Source organism: Anolis carolinensis, chromosome 6 (genome assembly GCF_035594765.1).
Source record: "Anolis carolinensis isolate JA03-04 chromosome 6, rAnoCar3.1.pri, whole genome shotgun sequence".
NCBI lineage: Eukaryota > Metazoa > Chordata > Lepidosauria > Squamata > Dactyloidae > Anolis > Anolis carolinensis.
Window position 1 is genome coordinate 77,897,040 of NC_085846.1, and position 18,508 is coordinate 77,915,547.

At 42.9% G+C, this 18,508-nt stretch overlaps 1 protein-coding gene across 4 annotated transcripts in view; it reads right to left on the reverse strand.

The window, feature by feature from the left end:
- The window catches only part of kat2b (lysine acetyltransferase 2B), a 56,429-nt gene that overhangs the window by 33,557 nt on the left and 4,364 nt on the right, over window positions 1–18,508 (reverse strand). For 3 of the 4 annotated variants that reach the window (XM_003222176.4, XM_016994387.2, XM_008112712.3), the window contains exon 2: window positions 770–896. In XM_003222176.4, coding sequence (XP_003222224.2) covers window positions 770–896 — 127 coding nt within the window. Of the gene's footprint in view, window positions 1–769; window positions 897–9,040; window positions 9,060–18,508 lie in introns of those variants that run through there. The other variant, XM_062984578.1, reaches the window with a different exon arrangement.

Below are 18,508 nucleotides of genomic sequence, written 5' to 3' on the forward strand. Positions count from 1 at the left end.
CTGACCTCACCCCCAAAAAACAGGCCTAGAAAAACTAGTTTTAAACCAGAGCTTTAAGTTGTCTTTTGAACCCTGACTATAAAATCCTCCCTTTAAAATGTAGCTTCCTAATCCTAGCTTGGAAAGCCCTCTGTCTAGAACTTTTGTGTAACTACATAATATAGTTGGTATTTTTTAATGTCAGTGTTTTGACTGTTCCTAGACATCACAAAGGAAAGCACAAAGGACGCAATTGGAGAAGCAATTGGAATGCTTATACCAGCATAGTCTTCATACTTATTATGACCTAATTTCAACTACTACTCTCAACTAGATTAGACCTACTGAATCAATTCCCAGAGGGTAAATCAATAGCCATGTAAATCCAGTTCATTTAATTAATCTGTTTTATGTGAGGAGAACAAATGAACCAAAGACATAAGATTTATTAAATGAGGATTTATGGTTTACCATAATGTATCAATTTGGTGACACATTTCTAACAAATATTCACACGTGTACAGAGGGGGAAATAATAAGGGGCATTGCACTTTATCCCCACTGTTGGAATTGACAGGTTTGCCAATATTTCCTATGTAGGTATTATAGGGGATCATATTATACAGCACTCCATTCATCAAGTGTAAGAAAGGCATGTAAACATTTTACATTTCAATGACAGTTATGTTGGTTGGATTTTTGTCACCTTTACTAAAACTTTGGGGAGTGGGTAGATTACACAATTCAAATGAATATACAGAAATTCCAGAATTAAAGGCAGAAAGCCTACCTAATGGATGATTACAGCTACGACATGGTTCGGTCAGATTCACAACCACCTGCTGTAGATCTGCCCTGGGTGGAGTAGGGGGTGGGTTAGGGTTTTTCCATCCATTACATTTGCAGGATTCCTCAGCCTACAATGTAAAAAGGTCACAGAGGAGAGACACAAAGACAGAAATTGTTTGTATTTGAATACTAAACATGTTTTGCAAATAACAGGGAATGTTTGCAAAGTAGCATTTCCATATTGATACTGACAAAGGAGATATTTTGAGATATACAATATGTATATACGTATACACATAAATTGGATTCAAACATACAATGAATGACATCCTATTTATAGAATGCTTTTTCCTTTATAGAATAGAGAATAGCACTTTTTAAAAATTTGCTATAAGCTATCTACTATATACAAAAATTCGTTCCAAAAGATAGTAGACATTCTGGAGAGTAGTATGAGAAGCTGGGAATCAACAAAAATGACCTCTCTGTCTCTGTTCACAAGCAGTCCTGAATGTGCAAGGCAACTGACAACCAGAGGCCAAAGAGCAGTAGTTCTCAACCTGAGTGTCGCAACCCATAGAGGGTTTGATTGGCCGTTTCAAAGGGGTCATTCCACTGCCCCCTTCAGTCCCACCCCCTCCGCCTCCCCGGAACTGGGCCTTTGGGGGCACCACAGCAGGGCCTGGCAGAATTCAGCAAGCAGATGTGCTGGGGGCGATGGGAATGCACCTCTAAAAAGTCAGTAGAGGCACCTTCTCATTGCCTCAAGCATCTCCATCTTCCCACTGGATCTGGGCTGGGCTCTGCTATGCCTTCCCATCACCCCAGCACCTCCGCTGAGCCCGGCAGGGCACCACAGCAGGCCTAGGCTGGATCTGGCGGGGAGGTTTTCCCTGCCACCATTGCCACAACCAGAAATGTTCCTGTAGTCATCAGAGCACACTAGGCCATTCCCATCAGGAAGGCAGGCAGGAAGGAGACTGCCCTTTGCATGCTCTCCCTCTCTCCACACCTCTGCCTGCCTTCGCTAAACTTCCAACTTGTCTCTGGGAACCAGAAGGAAGCACGCGAAAGGGGGAGGGCAAGGTGGTGGCGGCAGCGGGGTCCTCCAAGGAAGAAGCAGCCTTCACCGTTTCCAAGTGCAACTCCCGAAGTCGTGAGTCAATCCTCCCCAAATTCCACCAGTATTCACAGTTGGCCATGTTGGGTCTGTGTGCCAAGTTTGGTCCAGATCCATTATCTGCTGGGTTCAGTGCTCTATGGATGCAGGTGAACTTTAACATCAATATGTGAAGATCAATCACCCTCAAACATTGCCTGTATTCACAGTTGGCTACGTTGGGTCTGTGTGCCCAGTTTGGTTCATGGTTCATATCTATCATTAGTGGGGGTCACAGGATTTTCTGAATGCAGGGAGAACTACAATTGCTATCATGTTGGGTCAGTCCCCCCCTCCCCCCAACCCCATCAGTATTCAATGTTGGCCAGGTAGTGTGCCAAGACTGGTGCAGATCCATTCAGAGTGCTCTTTGATTGTAGGTTAACTATAAATCCCAGCAGGTACAACTCCCAAATGACAAAATCAATCACCTTTAACCCCACCAGTGTTCAATTCTGGGCATATTGAGTATTTGCGCCAAGTTTGGTCCAGATCCATAGTTGTTTGGTTTCATGGTGCTCTCTGGATGTATGTGAACTAAAACTCCAAAACTCAAGGTCAATACTCACTAAACCCTTTCAGTATATTCTGTTGGTCATGAGAGTTCTGTGTGCCAAGATTGGTTCAATTCCATCATTGGTGGAGTTTAGAATGCTCTTTGATTGTAGGTGAACTATAAAACCCAGCAACTACAACTCCCAAATGACAAAATCAATCCCCCACAACCCCCACCAGTATTTAAATTTGGGTACATCGGGTATTTGTGCCAAATTTGGTCTAGCTCCATTGTCATTTGGGTTCAGAGTGCTCTCCAGATGTAGGTGAACTACATCTCCCCTAAATCACTGCCAGTTCCTTCCAAACCCCTCCAATAGTTTCTGTTGGCCATGGGGGTTCTGTGTGACAGGTTTGGTCCAGGTCTGTCATTCGTAGGGGTCTCAGTGGTTTTTGGAAGTTAGAGCTGAATCGGCAGAAGGTACTGCAAATCCCATCCATTGTCCATACTCCTCCAAATATATTGTTTTTGTGAGTAATAACTATGCTTTAATTATGTTCAATTTGTAAAAATGAAAATACATCTTGCATATCAGATATTAACCTTACAATTCATAACAGTAGCAAAATTACAGTTATGAAATACAGTAATAATAATAATAATAATAATAACAACTTTATTTTTATACCCCGCCTCTATCTCCCCGGAGGGGACTCAGGGCGGCTTACATGGGGCCAAGCCCGAATAAAAACAGTAGCAGTATAAAACACAGCAATAGACAACAACTTGCACAATAAAAAAAATTAAACATTAGCCAATAAAAAACAAGAACTAATAAAAACATGGATTAAAACTGAGAGATTGTAAAAGTAGACTGGGTAAGGTGCACCATATAAATATTGTAAACACAAGGTGACTGATAAAGTGCTGCAAATTCTGGAAGTGCTAATTGGGATGGGAATAGACCCTGTGTCTATATCGAGTTGACAAAGGTAAAAGGTGCAAACCGGTACAAGAATGGTCACAGATACAGATTGCTTCTGGATTAGCAATCTTTATCTAAAGGCTTGAGTAAAGAGCCAGGTTTTCAAGCTCTTTCTGAATGCTACCAGGGTGGGGGCTTGCCTGATTTCCCTGGGGAGCGAGTTCCAGAGCCGGGGGGCCACCACGGAGAAGGCTCTCTCTCTCGTCCCCACCAACCGTGCTTGTGACGGAGGTGGGAGCGAGAGGAGGGCCTCCCCCGACGAACGAAGAGATCGTGCAGGTTCGTAGGGGGAGAGGAGATCACTAAGGTAGGAGGGTCCCAAACCGTTCAGGGCTTTGTAGGTGATCACTTGCACCTTGAATTGGGTCCAGAAGGTGAACGGCAGCCAGTGGAGCTCCTTAAGCAGGAGGGTTGACCGCTCCCTATAATTTGCTCCAGTTAGAAGCAAGGCTGCCGAACTAGTTGGAGTTTCCGGGCCGTCTTCAAGGGCAGCCCCACGTAGAGTGCATTGCAATAGTCCAGTCTAGAGGTAACTAAGGCATGGACCACCGTGGCCAGATCAGACTTCACGAGGTAAGGTCGCAGTTGGCGCACAAGTTTTAATTGTGCAAAGGCCCTCCCGGCCACGGCCGACACCTGAGCATCAAGCATCAGTGCTGAGTCCAGGAGGACCCCCAAACTGCGGACCTGCGCCTTCAGGGGGAGTGTGACCCCGTCAAGCACAGGTAGCCACCCAATACCCCGATCGGACATACGACTGACCTGGAGGACCTCTGTCTTGTCGGGATTAAGCTTCAGCTTATTCGCCCTCATCCAGCCCATCACAGCTGCCAAGCAATGGTTCAGTATCTGGGGGGCTTCCTTGGAGTTCGGTGGAAAGGAGTAGTAGAGTTGAGTGTCATCTGCGTAGAGATGGCACCGAACTCCAAAACTCTGGATGACCTCTCCCAGCGGTTTCATGTAGATGTTAAAAAGCATGGGGGACAGAATGGAACCTTGCGGGACCCCACAGGTCAAAGGCCAGGGGTCCGAGCAGGTGTCCCCCAGCTTCACCAACTGGGAACGGCCCTCCAGGAAGGACTGAAGCCACGACAGAGCCATGCCCCCAAGGCCCATCCCGAAGAGCCGTCCCAGAAGGATACCATGGTCGATGGTATCGAAAGCCGCTGAGATGTCCAAGAGAACCAGCAGGGTCACACTCCCCCTGTCCAGCTCCCTGCGGAGGTCATCCACCAAGGCGACCAAAGCCATCTCAGTACTGTGACCAGGTCTAAAGCCAGACTGCGATGGGTCCAGAAAATCGGTGTCATCCAGGAAACCCTGGAGCTGCGAGGCAACCACCCGCTCCAGGACCTTGCCCAAGAAAGGGAGGTTCGAGATTGGTCTGTAGTTGTTTAGAATGGCCGAATCAAGGGAGGCCTTCTTCAATATAGGCCTCACTATGGCCTGTTTGAGGACAGATGGAAATTTGCCTTGATCCAAAGAGGCATTAATTATCATCACAAACCACTCTACCAACCCTCCTCTGGCCGATTTAATTAGCCACGAGAGGCAAGGGTCTGCAGAGCAAGTGGTCACTCTCACCGCCCCAAGGATCCTGTCCACGTCATCCGGGCGAACAAGCTGAAACAAATCCCACAAGTTCGAACAGACAGGTGCCTCAGTTACCTCTCTTGGCATTGCAACAAAACTAGCATCCAAGTCGAAGCGAATCTGAGCGACTTTGTCTGCAAAGTGGTGCGCGAACTCGCTGCACCGAGTTGCCGAGTCTTCGGGTGCCCCTCCCCCCTCAGGAGGGTGAAGGAGCTCCCCGACGACCCGAAACAACTCCGATGGTCTGTTAGTTGCAGACGCTATGCGGGCAGTCGTGAAGGTCTTCCTGGCTGCCCGCAAAGCCGCGGAGTAGGCCCTAATAGCGGCTCTAGCCCGTGCTCGGTCAGAAACGCTACAAGTTTTCCGCCAGTGGCACTCTAGTCCCCTCCTCGAGCGCTTCATCACTGCCAGCTCCTCCGTGAACCAGGGAGCCGAAGTGACTCTTCGCAATGAGAGGGGACGTTCGGGGGAGATCATGTCAATTGCCCTGGACATCTCGCTATTGTAGCGATCTACCAAGGCATCGACAGGATCATCAGCCTCCATGACAGGAAGATCCCCAAGAGACCTCAAGAATCCATCTGGATCCATCAGTCTCCTGGGGCGGACAATCTTAATGGGTCCACCATCCCTGCGGAGGTTTGAGGTCACAGTGAGTCTTAAACTGATCAGGTGGTGATCGGACCATGACAACGGAAGAATATTTTGCTCTTCCACTCCGACCTCACCATCTGCCGCAACAAAAACCAGGTCAAGTGTGTGTCCAGCTTGATGAGTGGGACCAGATATCACTTGGGACAGTCCCATGGTCGTCATGGCGGCCATGAAGTCTTCAGCTGCACCAGTTAATGTGGCCTCGGCATGAATGTTAAAGTCCCCCAGCACTACCAGCCGCTGAGAGACCAACGCCGCACCAGAGATCACCTCTGCCAGCTTGGGCAGGGAGACTGCCGTGTCGCGGGGTGGACGGTACACCAGCAGAATCCCCAAACTGTCCCAGGTACCCACCTTAAGATGGACACACTCAAAACCTGCAGATTGCGGGATGGCGCACCTGACCAGGGAGATTGTCTGCCGAAAGACCACCGCAACCCCACCTCCCCGCCCCCCGGCTCTGGCCTGCTGTTGCACCCCGAAACCTGGAGGACACAGCTGGGCGAGATTTACCCCGCCGGGTTCATCCAACCAGGTCTCGGTGATGCAAGCCAGATCCGCCGCTTCATCCAGGATCAAATCCTGGATGATAGCTGATTTACCATTGACGGATCTGGCATTAAATAGCAGGACCTTCAAACGGAGGGGACTGTCATGGAGGCTACCACTCCTATCCTTCTCCAGGGTCGCAAGAACTCTGTTGCGCTTATCCCTGGGATAAAGGTGACCACTCCTCCTCCTCCCCCACACGACCTGAATGGTCTCCCCCAGGCTCCGGTCCACCACCCCCCCCCCCGGGGGGCCAGGCAGGCAGGATAGAGCTCTCATTGCGATGCCCTAGTCAGCTGTCCATAAATGGGGAGCTACTCAGGATTCTATCTTGCTTAGAGTCTGAGAATGAATCCTGTAATGATGAGATGATGGAGCAGTCAGGGGAACTAGATTGACTAAACAAGAGCAATGTCTCTGGGCGGGAATCGAGAATGGATTGGGAAGGGTCTAGAGTTGAAATGGGGGACACTACACAAGATTCTAAGAGTGGAGGGGACCTAGATAAAGAGTCATGGGCACTAACCATTCTGGAACTAATGGTACCTTGAAAATGCAGTTCCGAACCTGCCATCAAGGGGCGGATTGTGGGGTCCAGAAATACCTTCCTAATATTAATACCCCATGAATTCAACAGGGGTTTACGCGCCCAAAGTGCTTCAATTAAAATGCTATCATCAAAGGTGATAACGAGACGTATGGTGCGGTCCTGAGCTTGAAAGTCCCTACGTAGCCATGAAATGAACTTAATTTTGACTACACTTGGGCTCACAGATAGTATTTGACCGAGGGACTCCTGTACCGCTCTCCTTGAGGTCCATCTGCCCCTATTCAACCATGAGTCTGTTATTTCAAACGCCAATTTTTCTAATTGAGGTAAATATTTTTGGTGGCGCATTGGGTCAAGTGTGCACAGGCCAGACTCAGATATTCCATGTGCAATTGTCCTTTTTAAACCCTGATCCGTAACCTTATGCCCAGCCCTCCCTTCTCCCCTGTAGTCATGAGGAAGCTGTCTCTCATTCTCAACATCCCCATCTTCCTTCAGAAATTCCTCCTTATGTTCTGATTGCCATTCCCCACCCTCCCCATCAGAAGTCAAAGACCACTTATACTCGGTTGAAGTGGCAGTCGCGATGTCCTCTTCCTTCCCGATGTAACACTGACCAGGATTGCTCACCAAGAGGGAGATCCCTTTGAAGAGGTAGTCTATCTTCTCATTTAATGTAGCAAGTTGTGAGAAGACGAGGTCAAGCGACTTCCCCATAAGTTCACACAGGTGAGAAAGTTCAGTATTCCCATGAGTTCCCAACTGATTCATTTTCCTGTACAACTTTCACCAAAAACCTTCCAACAGTACCACTCAAAAAACCTTCAAAGGTATTCCACCCTTTCTCACTGATCTTTCTCAAACGTTCTAGAACCTACTCTCCTGAGAGAACTAATTACACTTACCAATACATACTCGGACCCTCAATCACTTTCCAAAGTCCAACAGAACCAAAACCCAAACCAATAACTCATGAGAAATCTTAGGAAATATCTCTTTACCCACCCAAAAGCCCTCAGCACTACAGTCTAACCTTCCTCACTGCACTAAACAAACAAAACAAAAGCCCAGTCATAGTACACATCACTATTAAAAATAATTACAAGAAACAAATAAAATGACCAATAGATAAACAACCACAGAAGAATCAGGCAAGATGGCGAGCCCGAACAGTAGTGTCCCAAGGTCAGCATAGATTACAGAGAGTTATTCGCTTCCTTCTCCAGAGGACTAGTGCTGGTAGAGTCCTACGCTGTAACTTCACCCTTCAGTCTCCCAAGGGGACCGGAGCAGGTGTAGAAATAGTTCCCGGTTCAGCCACTAGTTGACGAGTGGGTTCGATGGAAGACAGGCCGCTGGACGGGCGCAACGCAAGTTGTAGCCCCTCTGGCCAAGGCTGGAGGCTTGCTGCCCTCCGGTCCAGCAGGGCAGCGGCAGATGGCAGATGAAGGGCAGAAGTAATGCAGCGCCTCTGGCCCAGATGACCACCGGAACCTCAGGCAAATTTCTAAGGGAGCGGGTTCCCGATGGAAGACAGTTTACTGAGAGTGCAGCTCCTCTGGCCCAGGCTACAGGCTCGCTGCCCTCCGGTCCGGCAGGGCAGCGGCAGATGGCAAATAAAGAGGTAGCGGTAATGCTGCTCCAACTGGCCCAGGCTGAGGGCTCACTGCCCTTCGGTCCGACAGAGCAATGGCAAATAGTAGATGGCTGCGACAACCTCAGGCAAGTTCGAACAAGTTCTGTCAAGTTCTGAGGGAGCTATTTCCTCGCCACCAGTCGGATGGTGATGGTGGCGATACTCAACCTTCTCCCCTCTGAGCAGTCTCTTTGGGGCTCTCCTCGCTTCCCTAGTGGGGGCGCACCGGAGCCCAGTCAAGCGGAGCAGAGGTGGGAATAGGATGGAAATAAGGAAGGAGGGAGAAAAGGCCACTAGGGTGGAGAATGGTGGCCACACAGCTCCCTTCAGATCTTCCTCTTCTCCCCTCTTGCTTTGCCACTCTCTTGCACCACTCTCTTTCACTCCCGACCCCCAGATTGAAAGGGCGAGATTTGGGGTTTAGGTGGAAGAGGCCAGTAGCCAGTAATTGGGGAGAGAAGCGTTTACCAAGTGGCTGAAAGCAGGCAACTCCTTGCAATAGTAGCTAACAGCACAACAGCAGCAGTGGCCTTGAAGACGCCCAGGGCTTGCCAATGGAGCCGCTCGTCCCTCTCTCTCCTCCTTTGAAGTAGAGGTTGGGGAATCGGGCAAATGGCAAATCTTTTAAAGTCTTTTAAGTTGTTAATTACCTCAGCAGCCAGGTCGTTGACAGGATAAGGAACTGATAGAGCAGCCTTGCTGTAAATCACGCTGATGGCATTGCTCTTCTCTTCTCTTCTCCCTTTCACTTTATCCTCGCCCAGATCCACACCTTCTTTGACACTGAGGGGTTCTTTGATCTCCAGGTCAAGAATAGCGTGGTATGGCTTAAAAAAGAGTTACTAGAGAGAAGGATTGTCTCAGATTAATTAGTTTCTCTTTTCGGAGCCAGTAGAGTCTCACTTATCCAACACTCGCTTATCCAACGTTCTGGATTATCCAACACATTTTTGTAGTCAATGTTTTCAATATATCGTGATATTTTGGTGCTAAATTAGTAAATACAGTAATTACTACATAGCATTACTGCCTATTGAACTACTTTTTCTGTCAAATTTGTTGTATAACATGATGTTTGGGTGCTTAATTTGTAAAATCATAACCTAATTTGATGTTTAATAGGCTTTTCCTTAATCCCTCCTTATTATCCAACATATTCGCTTATCCAACGTTCTGCCGGCCCATTTATGTTGGATAAGCGAGACTCTACTGTAGCAATGAAAATAATATTATGGTTGGGGGCCACCACAACATGAGGAATTGTATTAAGGGGTCATAGCATTAGAAAGGTTGAAAACCACTGCCTTAAAAGATTTCTCATTCATAGCGTTGCCATAAGCCAAAGTTGACTTGACAGCAATAAACAACAGCAATTATTCATCAACCAGGCAATTTCCATGGTAAACAATAGCTTCAAAAACATATTAACTGAAAAAAAAACACAATAGTTCATCAAATGATACTTTGCTAAATAAAACAAACACTACATAACATACCAAATTATAGATCACAACTTCAGTATTAATAGTACATGTCAGCATCTTAAAATTCTCGACAGACAAAGTATAAATAAACCATGTTTTTGTTTTGTTTTTTTACTAAGAACCTCATATCAATTTCATTGCAGACTTTTATAACTTTTACAGAGTATTTATTTATTTATTTATTTACAGCATTTATATTCCGCCCTTCTCACCCCGAAGGGGACTCAGGGCGGATCACATTACACATATAGGCAAACATTCAATGCCTTTTAACATAGAACAAAGACAAGACAAACATAGGCTCCGAGCGGGCCTCGAACTCATGACCTCCTGGTCAGAGTGATTCATTGCAGCTGGTTGCAGCTGGCTTGCTCTCCCGCCTGCGCCACAGCCCGGGCCTGTTTTCCTCCTGAGTTCTACCTCAGGATCTGTATTCTGAAGATCTGTATCCTAGTCATAACAAATGATCAGAATCTGGTATCACTACTAACTTGCTTTGATATCTTTTATAGTGAAGCATGTAACAGCATGCAATGTGAGAGCCTTGGCAATACATTGTTGCAAAATCCTGTTTTGCATTAATATGGAAATATATTATACTAAACAAATTGGAATATGCTGTTTTATGTATTAACTGTTTGACAACAATTCCCAAGTGTTACAATTATTAAGGCTATTATGTACTAGGGACAGAAAACACACTTGTGTTTTTGAGAAGTTGTGTGGGGTTTTTTTTTTCTCTTGTGGTTGTGATTTTCTCACTCCCAGTTTGAATATTTTAGCAGCAGCACTTGAAGCTGTAAATTTTCACATGCCAGAATAGAACAGAATCAAAGCGGCAGCATTGAGGCAACTCTTCCTATAACGGTTTCAATATTCTTCCCATTTGCATTTGCACCATGACAAATTTGTGGAACATCACATATTTCTCTGCCCCCAATGTGAATTACATGTCAGCATGGCTGTTTGTTTTTGCAAAGAACGGCTGATTGCAAGAAAAACATTGGGCCTGGGGGGGGGGGGGGGATCACTGTCAAGGTCTGTAAATATTAGGCTTACTGTTATAGATCTATCAATCACAATGCATTAAAAACTCTGCAAGAGACAAACAAAATGATTCACCCAGATATGAACAAACACTTCTAATTAACCCACAGCCTAAAATCTATGAAGGCTGAAAGCTAAATTCCACTGCTAATCTCAACCAGAATTAATTCAATGGGATCTGCACGAAGCACTGTATTATTATTGAACAGTTGATTCAAGTGATCTACTCCAGTTGGGACTAGCAGTTGGCTTTATCCTTGAATATCTATACAAAAACACAGTGCTGTATAATAATTAGCATCAGGAATGAAAACAAACATTGTATCAGTATTGTAGGCAACAGAGCTAAAATGTCAGGAATTGATACCAAGCCTCCTAAAGAAAAGAAAAAGAGTGGTTTAAAGAAAAAAGAAACAGTGGCATTTGCGGTTGCTCTTGCTACTATTTCTAACTAGTTCATTCCTTGTAAACAATAAATCATAGGTCAGAAAGGAAGGGACTTTTTCTCCTCTATCAATTTAGATCCTATTAGAAACATTTCTTTTTAACAACTTCCAAATTTCTGCCGTCATTGTGGCCACCTGGGATTCAGGAAACCGTACCTTAAAAAAGGAGTATTTTCCAAGCTCTGGGCCCAAGGAAGTACATACATTTCTGAAGTTTCTTGAGCCCAACCTATTTAAAGGCCAAAATGAAACTTCTGAATTGTGCCAGGAAACAAGCTGACAATCTACATAGTTCATTCAGCAAGGATAATCATGTGTTGTCACCAGCAAGTAGAAAGCAGCCACATTTTGAACCCATTGAAATTTCTGAACTATCTTCAAAGAAAGCATCAACGAACACTCAAAACCAACAATCTTTGCTGGCATGTATACCTTCCATTCTTGATCTCCAACAGTGAACACATAGTGAGAGTACATTCCTGAGAAGCTTAAATCACACATCCCCTTTAAGCTGCTTTGAGTCTTTTGCAATGTTTTCTTGGATTCTCTCATGCTTGACAAAACGTCACTCTTTTACTTTTTCATTAGTAACGTATGTGTGAAATTATCTTCTTGGGAACTTCAGATTGTGAGAAAAGTTGTGGAGATAACCTTAAAATGTTTAGATTTCCAAAGGGGAAATGTTATATAATGTGATACAAAGGAGCTAGATAGATCATATTCAACATGAGTTAAATCCAATTTTAGACTGAAGTAGATCCATGAAATAGCACATATGTAAGTGGTGACTAAGAAATGCCCATCACTTCTATGTGTCAAAGGTACTCAAAACTAAGTTTGATTTTAATTATTTATTATCCTGTTGTCTGTCTATCAATAATTTCATAGCCTGCCTTTTTCCTAGGACAGCACCCAAGGCGGCTTTCATCAAGTTAGCGCCTACAACCTTGAAAGAAATAGAGAACACAAGTCTTTTCACAAATGAAGGTATCAGCCATGCTAAAACTATGGGTGATAAATTGTCTGGAATAACTGATACAGAACTGCTGCTGAAAATGGTATTCCATAATAAAATCCCTCCCATTTCCTCAAACTGTGGATTGATGTTCTGATATTATTAAATATTGTGAACTTCTCTAACCCTTTCTGGAAATAAAATGTAGAACATGTCCCAAATCAAATGATACTAAATTGTATAAGACTAAGAAATGCAACATAAGGATGCTATTTTTTAGTTGTGGTCTTGTATCAGAGTTTAGTCTGAAAACTCTGTTAAAACCAAAGCAATAGCTTTAAATCTACTTTGGTTGTGCACTCTATTTCATGACATGAACTTAAGTCCATATTATAATAATAATAATAACAACAACAACAACAACAACAACAACAACAACTTTATTTTTGTATGCCGCCTCCATCTCCCCAACGGAGACTCGGAGCGACTCACATATACTCTGAACAAAGGGATGAGAAGACGTAATCCTCCAGATGCAGATGGACTGAAAGTCCTCTTGCCAGTGGAAGCCTAATCTCAGTAAATATACTAAATATCACTCAGAACTTTATTAGTATATCTTTATCTGCTTTATGTTCACCACTAAATTAAACGCAACACCAGGGTAGTTATCAGATGATCTTGGTGAAGTCTCTCTCTCCTCCTCTTGTTATAATTCATTCCCTACTACTCTGTCTTAGAGATACAAAGGAAAATAATGGAAGAGGGAAATTGTTCTCCCCATTTCCTCAGAACAATTTTCCCTTACAAAAAAACTGGATATTTGGGGAGGAACTGTAGACAGATGGAGATGGGGTAGAAGATACTTTTATAAAGCAAGGTTTTACTGACTCAAAATGCCAGGGAACTGCATAATGTAACTATTTGTACCTAGGACATTCTATAAAATTTTAAGAATAATAATTCCTATGCACACAGAAGACACACAAATATATAACATTCAAATTCAAGTTACATTCCTGCACCTAGAGGGCATTTACGTCTTCTTGAAAGAGGCATCGCAAGGAACCTTTGTTGTCTGTGATGAGTACATACTATTGAAAAGTTCAAAGGTGTCCCTATACTTTATACTCAAATTGCTTAGGTCCTAAGAATGTACCTTCAAAAAACTGCTTCTGTCCAAATAATGAATCTTATTTTGTTAAAACATTCAAATTCACCTGCAGCTCTGCATTATTCAAAATAGTTGTAATCTTTTTACATGAACTATGATGCTAAAATTGCTGGGAGTTGTAATTCAGCAATATCTGGTTGGCTGCACAGCTCCCAACCTTTTTCTGTATTGATCTCTAACATGAAAACCCTAGTGTGTATCAAAAGGAAGTTCCTACTAGATAAGTGGATATAGCATTGCAACCTGAATTACCTGTATAAAAGCTCCAACAAACGCACAACAGAAAAAATACTCTTTCGTGTGTACACAGGTATGGCTGCTGTTAAGATTATATGGTAACTGGGGGGACATTAGCAATTTGTGTTAAAATTACTAGGCTTGTAATATGCCATATTTTATTCCTGCATAAATTCCCAGATGCCTATCACTGAGGAGTGGCTCCATTAATATTGTCATGTGTGTGGGTGAGAGAGAGAGAATGATTTAATAGCAAACAAACCACACTTGTCACAGATTTGTTCTGAATCCCTGATGGATATTAACTATATCCAGTTTGTGATATCACAAGTTTGTGATACATGGCACAATATAGATTTCTTAGAGTAATTAACAAACAGAACTTAATAGTTCAATTAATAAGCAAGTTGTTGCTGAAGAAACATTAAGTTCCATCTGTCAATTAGGGGAAAAAACATCTTAGGAAGATGGAAGTAGAAACGTTTTGCTTGATAGCTAAACTTTCAAATTCCATTTCTTAGTATAGGGTTTCTCAACCAGGGTTTCCTGGAATTACCGAGTTTTACAAGAGATTACTAGTGGTTCTACAGGAGAATGTGAAGGAGACAAAAATAAACATGTTTATTTGAGCCATAGATGAAATAGTTTTAAACTCAAAAATATTTAAAAGGCAGCCTTCAATGTAAAATAATTGAGAAAGGATACTGTAATAAGTCAGTGTGCATTTGTATGCATATACGTATATCTCCCTTCCACAAAGTCTTGTTCTGTCACTTCACTGGCACAGTGTTGATCCTGGACTTTTGAAGGTTGTGGCTTACAAGTTGTGGCAGGTACAAACAAGTAGACAAAGCTTCAAAATGAATTCTGGGAAAGGTCCTGTGTCTACTGTCCAAGGACTAGCCTACCTAAATACGGAACAGCTGATCTCCAGAAAGTTGGCCACTAGATGATGAACACAAAAATGCAGTGGAATACAGGATAATCCCCTTATTCACAGAAGATACACTCCAAAACACAGGCATACATGGATACTAAAAACCATGGAAAATAAAGAACCCTATATTTTGTTGATAGTTAGGCTGCAAGCATAGAACTTGAAGGATCTTAAAAGGCCCAGAAATACTTCCTGGAGGGAATATTTTCTGGAGTGTGGATAAGTGAAACTGTGGATAAGGGAGTCATATGTAACTGCAATCTGGATCCATGGAAGAACAACTAGTACAAAACACATGACATTTCTTCATTTCACGTAAATCTCCCCTTTATTCCAAGGAGTTTAAAAAAACATATATAAGTCTCTTCAATCCTTAGATCAAATTTGTGAGCAAAAGATTGCATTGAGAGATAGCAGTTGGCTTAAAGTTACTTAAGGAAGTTGATGGCTAACAAGAGATTTGAACCTAAGTTCTCACAGCCCTATGACAAGTCACTAAATCACACTAATTTTCACTGGACTAGTAAGCATTACAATTTGGTAACAGTGTAAACATTCTTCTTCCTAAACCAGTAAAATCTAGTACTGAGCATTTGTTTTCCCTACTGCAGATCAGCAATTAACTTTGGTATCATTGTGTCTCTTTGTATTATTACATTCACTGAACTGAAACTAATCAATGAAAAGACTAGGCTTTCATGACAGGCTCATTGGAAAATAAATTACTATAGATTTGTCTTATGATGATTTGTTTTATGATTAACATTATTCTTATACAGTATTACTCTTTAGTGCAAGATATGGATTATAATATTATACATGTTATTATCTAAAGCCACTTAGATTAATTTATAAATCTATCATGACTGACTTTATATTTATTTGAAAAATACGGCAGTAGATAGTCAGATGTGGTAAACAATGAAAGCCTAATAATTAGGAGGATGCATATGTGATAATGAGCTGGCTATGCCTAGAGCAGGGGTTCTCAAACATTTTTAGTTGGGTATGTTGAGGTGTTTTATTAATCTGAAGCAAACTGGGAAATCCCAGTTTACTTTGGATAAAGCCAGGTTATCCTGAGGCATAGTTTGGATGCCTAAGGTGAACCCGTAATTGATCATGGTTTTTGGGACTGTGTAGGAAGGCCCTTAACCACTAGCAGTACTTTTAGGTGTTTGTGTTTTCCTGACCTTGTACAGCCCACAATTTGCTTCTTGCTATCTTATCTAGACTACTACCTTGCTAAACAATTCTGGACCAGCCAAGGGCAAATCTATTGATTCCCCCTTCATCCTGCTGGAACCCATCTTCTATCTGTTAATTATCTTGGAATGAATTATAGATTATCAGGAGCAGAGACCTGTGATATTTGTCCCGTAGAAATATATTGATAGGGATGGCATTTTGCACATTTATGCTATTCTATCAATTTTACAAAATTTTGATATCAGTATTATACCTTTCATGACATTGGTGCTTTGGTCAAAACACAATCCAGTTTGGCCATTTTTGTTTTGTTTTTTTCCCTGATAGAGAACAGCAAGCAAGCAGCTTGCTTTTGTAATGTTACAAAATTCAGGGCAAATTAGGTTTTCAGTGTTGCCAAATCCCATGTAGATAAAACCACTACTTAAAGCATGTGATAATGAATGTATAACTGCAAACTTTACAATTCTGACTAAACATTTCTTACTGTTAAATTCTACAGTTCCAAAGCACACATTATATAGATTTAAAATTTGGAGGCACAGTGTAGCAGCAAACTAGAATTAGCCACTAAATATATAGACAATGGAGAATTGTCAACAATCCTGTACCTGTAAAACCATATATAGTTCTATATATGTCTGTTTCATTCACACATTATATATTAAGTGTATATCTAAGCAGTCTTACCAATCAGAGGTGGTGAATCCATATCACAGGTTTGGTGAATATCTAAGGTTATAACCCTAGTTTATATATTATAGAGTTCAGCAAGAGCACATTCACTGTACTTCTGTCATGGAAGCTCCAGCTGCTCTTGCTCAGCATACATACACACGACCCAAAAGTAATGTTTGAAGTACAGAGTCATAGTATCAGGGCCTAATACCCTGCCATGCAGAAATACGTGATCAAAGCGCTCTGGACAGATGGCCAACCATCCTCTCTTTAAAAGAGGCTGTGTATTCCAAGAGCAACCTAAAACTTTTTGGATATCAAGAAGATTCACCACTTTATGTGTTTAAACCTATTGTTATTAATTTAAACCTATACAGTATACATTTTTGATAGCATAAAACAAATTACAAGTCAATATGGTGTTTGTTGGGATGGTTCACAACAAAATGGAGTTCCCAAGGCCATTGTTGCAGTCTCCACCATCTCCTTCTGCCACTAGAATCATACCATTGAAAGTGCCATCAATGGCCCTAGGGACCATTCACACAACACAATTATAGTGTGTTTAACTTTAACTGAAACCATTTCATCAAATAGTTTGCAGCTTAGTGAAGCACATGAGCTCTCTGGCTGAGAATTCTAAAAGACCCCCTTTAAGATGCCCTTGGTTTTATTGTTCCTTTGATCTTGTTTAATGTAGTGTATATTTTCTTTTATTGTGTTGTTTAATGAGCTATGATTTGTTGTTCTATTATATTTTGTTATATTGTATTGTTCTGGGCATGGCCCCATGTAAGCCGCCCCGAGTCCCCGTGGGGAGATGGTGGCGGGGTATAAATAAAGATGATGATGATTATTATTATTAAAATACAGACCCTAAGATCCATGACAGTTAAAGTTGAAAAAGAGTACAATATTTGTGTAGTGTGAATGGGCTCCTACAAAACAAGTATTTGCAAATTTTCCACTATTAATGTCAGAGTAAGAAACTCACATGAAACTTCTACACAACCACAAACATTTCCTGGTTTAACTTGCACCAGTAATGAACTCTCAGCCACAGAGACATGCTGAAAGATGTGGAATATTCAAGAGAGATGCTCTTTCAGGTTAAAAAAATTCATAGAACCATAGAATAGTAGACTTGGAAGAGACCTCATGGGCCATCCAGTCCAACCCCCTGCCAAGAAGCAGGAAATCACATTCAAAGCACCCCCGACAGATGGCTATCCAGCCTCTGCTTAAAAGCCTCCAAAGAAGGAGCCTCCACCACAGTCCGGGGGAGAGAGTTCCACTGCTGAACAGCCCTCACAGTGAGGAAGTTCTTCCTGATGTTCAGGTGGAATCTCCTTTACTATAGTTTGAAGCCATTGTTCCGCGTCCTAATCTGCAGGGCAGGAGAAAACAAGCTTGCTCCCTCCTCCCTATGACTTCCCTTCACGTATTTGTACATGGCTATCATGTCTCTTCTCAGCCTTCTCTTCTGCAGGCTAAACATGCCTAGTTCTTTAAGCCGCTCCTCATAGGGCTTGTTTGGACACAGTATTCCAGGTGTGGTCTGACCAAGGCAGAATAGAGGGGCAGCATGACTTCCCTGGATCTAGATCCTATACCCCTATTGATGCAGGCCAGAATCCTGTTGGCTTTTTTAGCAACCGCATCACATTGTAGGCTCATATTTAACTTGTTGTCCATGAGGACTCCAAGATCTTTTTCACACGTACTCCTGTTGAGCCAGACGTCCCCCATTCTGTATTTTTGCATTCCATTTTTTCTGCTGAAGTGAAGTATCTTGCATTTGTCCCTGTTGAACTTCATTTTGTTAGTTTCGGCCCATCTCTCTAGTCTGTTAAGATCGTTTTGAATTTTGCTGCTGTCTTCTGGAGTGTTGGCTATCCCTCCCAGTTTGGTGTCATCTGCAAACTTGATGATCGTGCCTTTTAACCCTTCG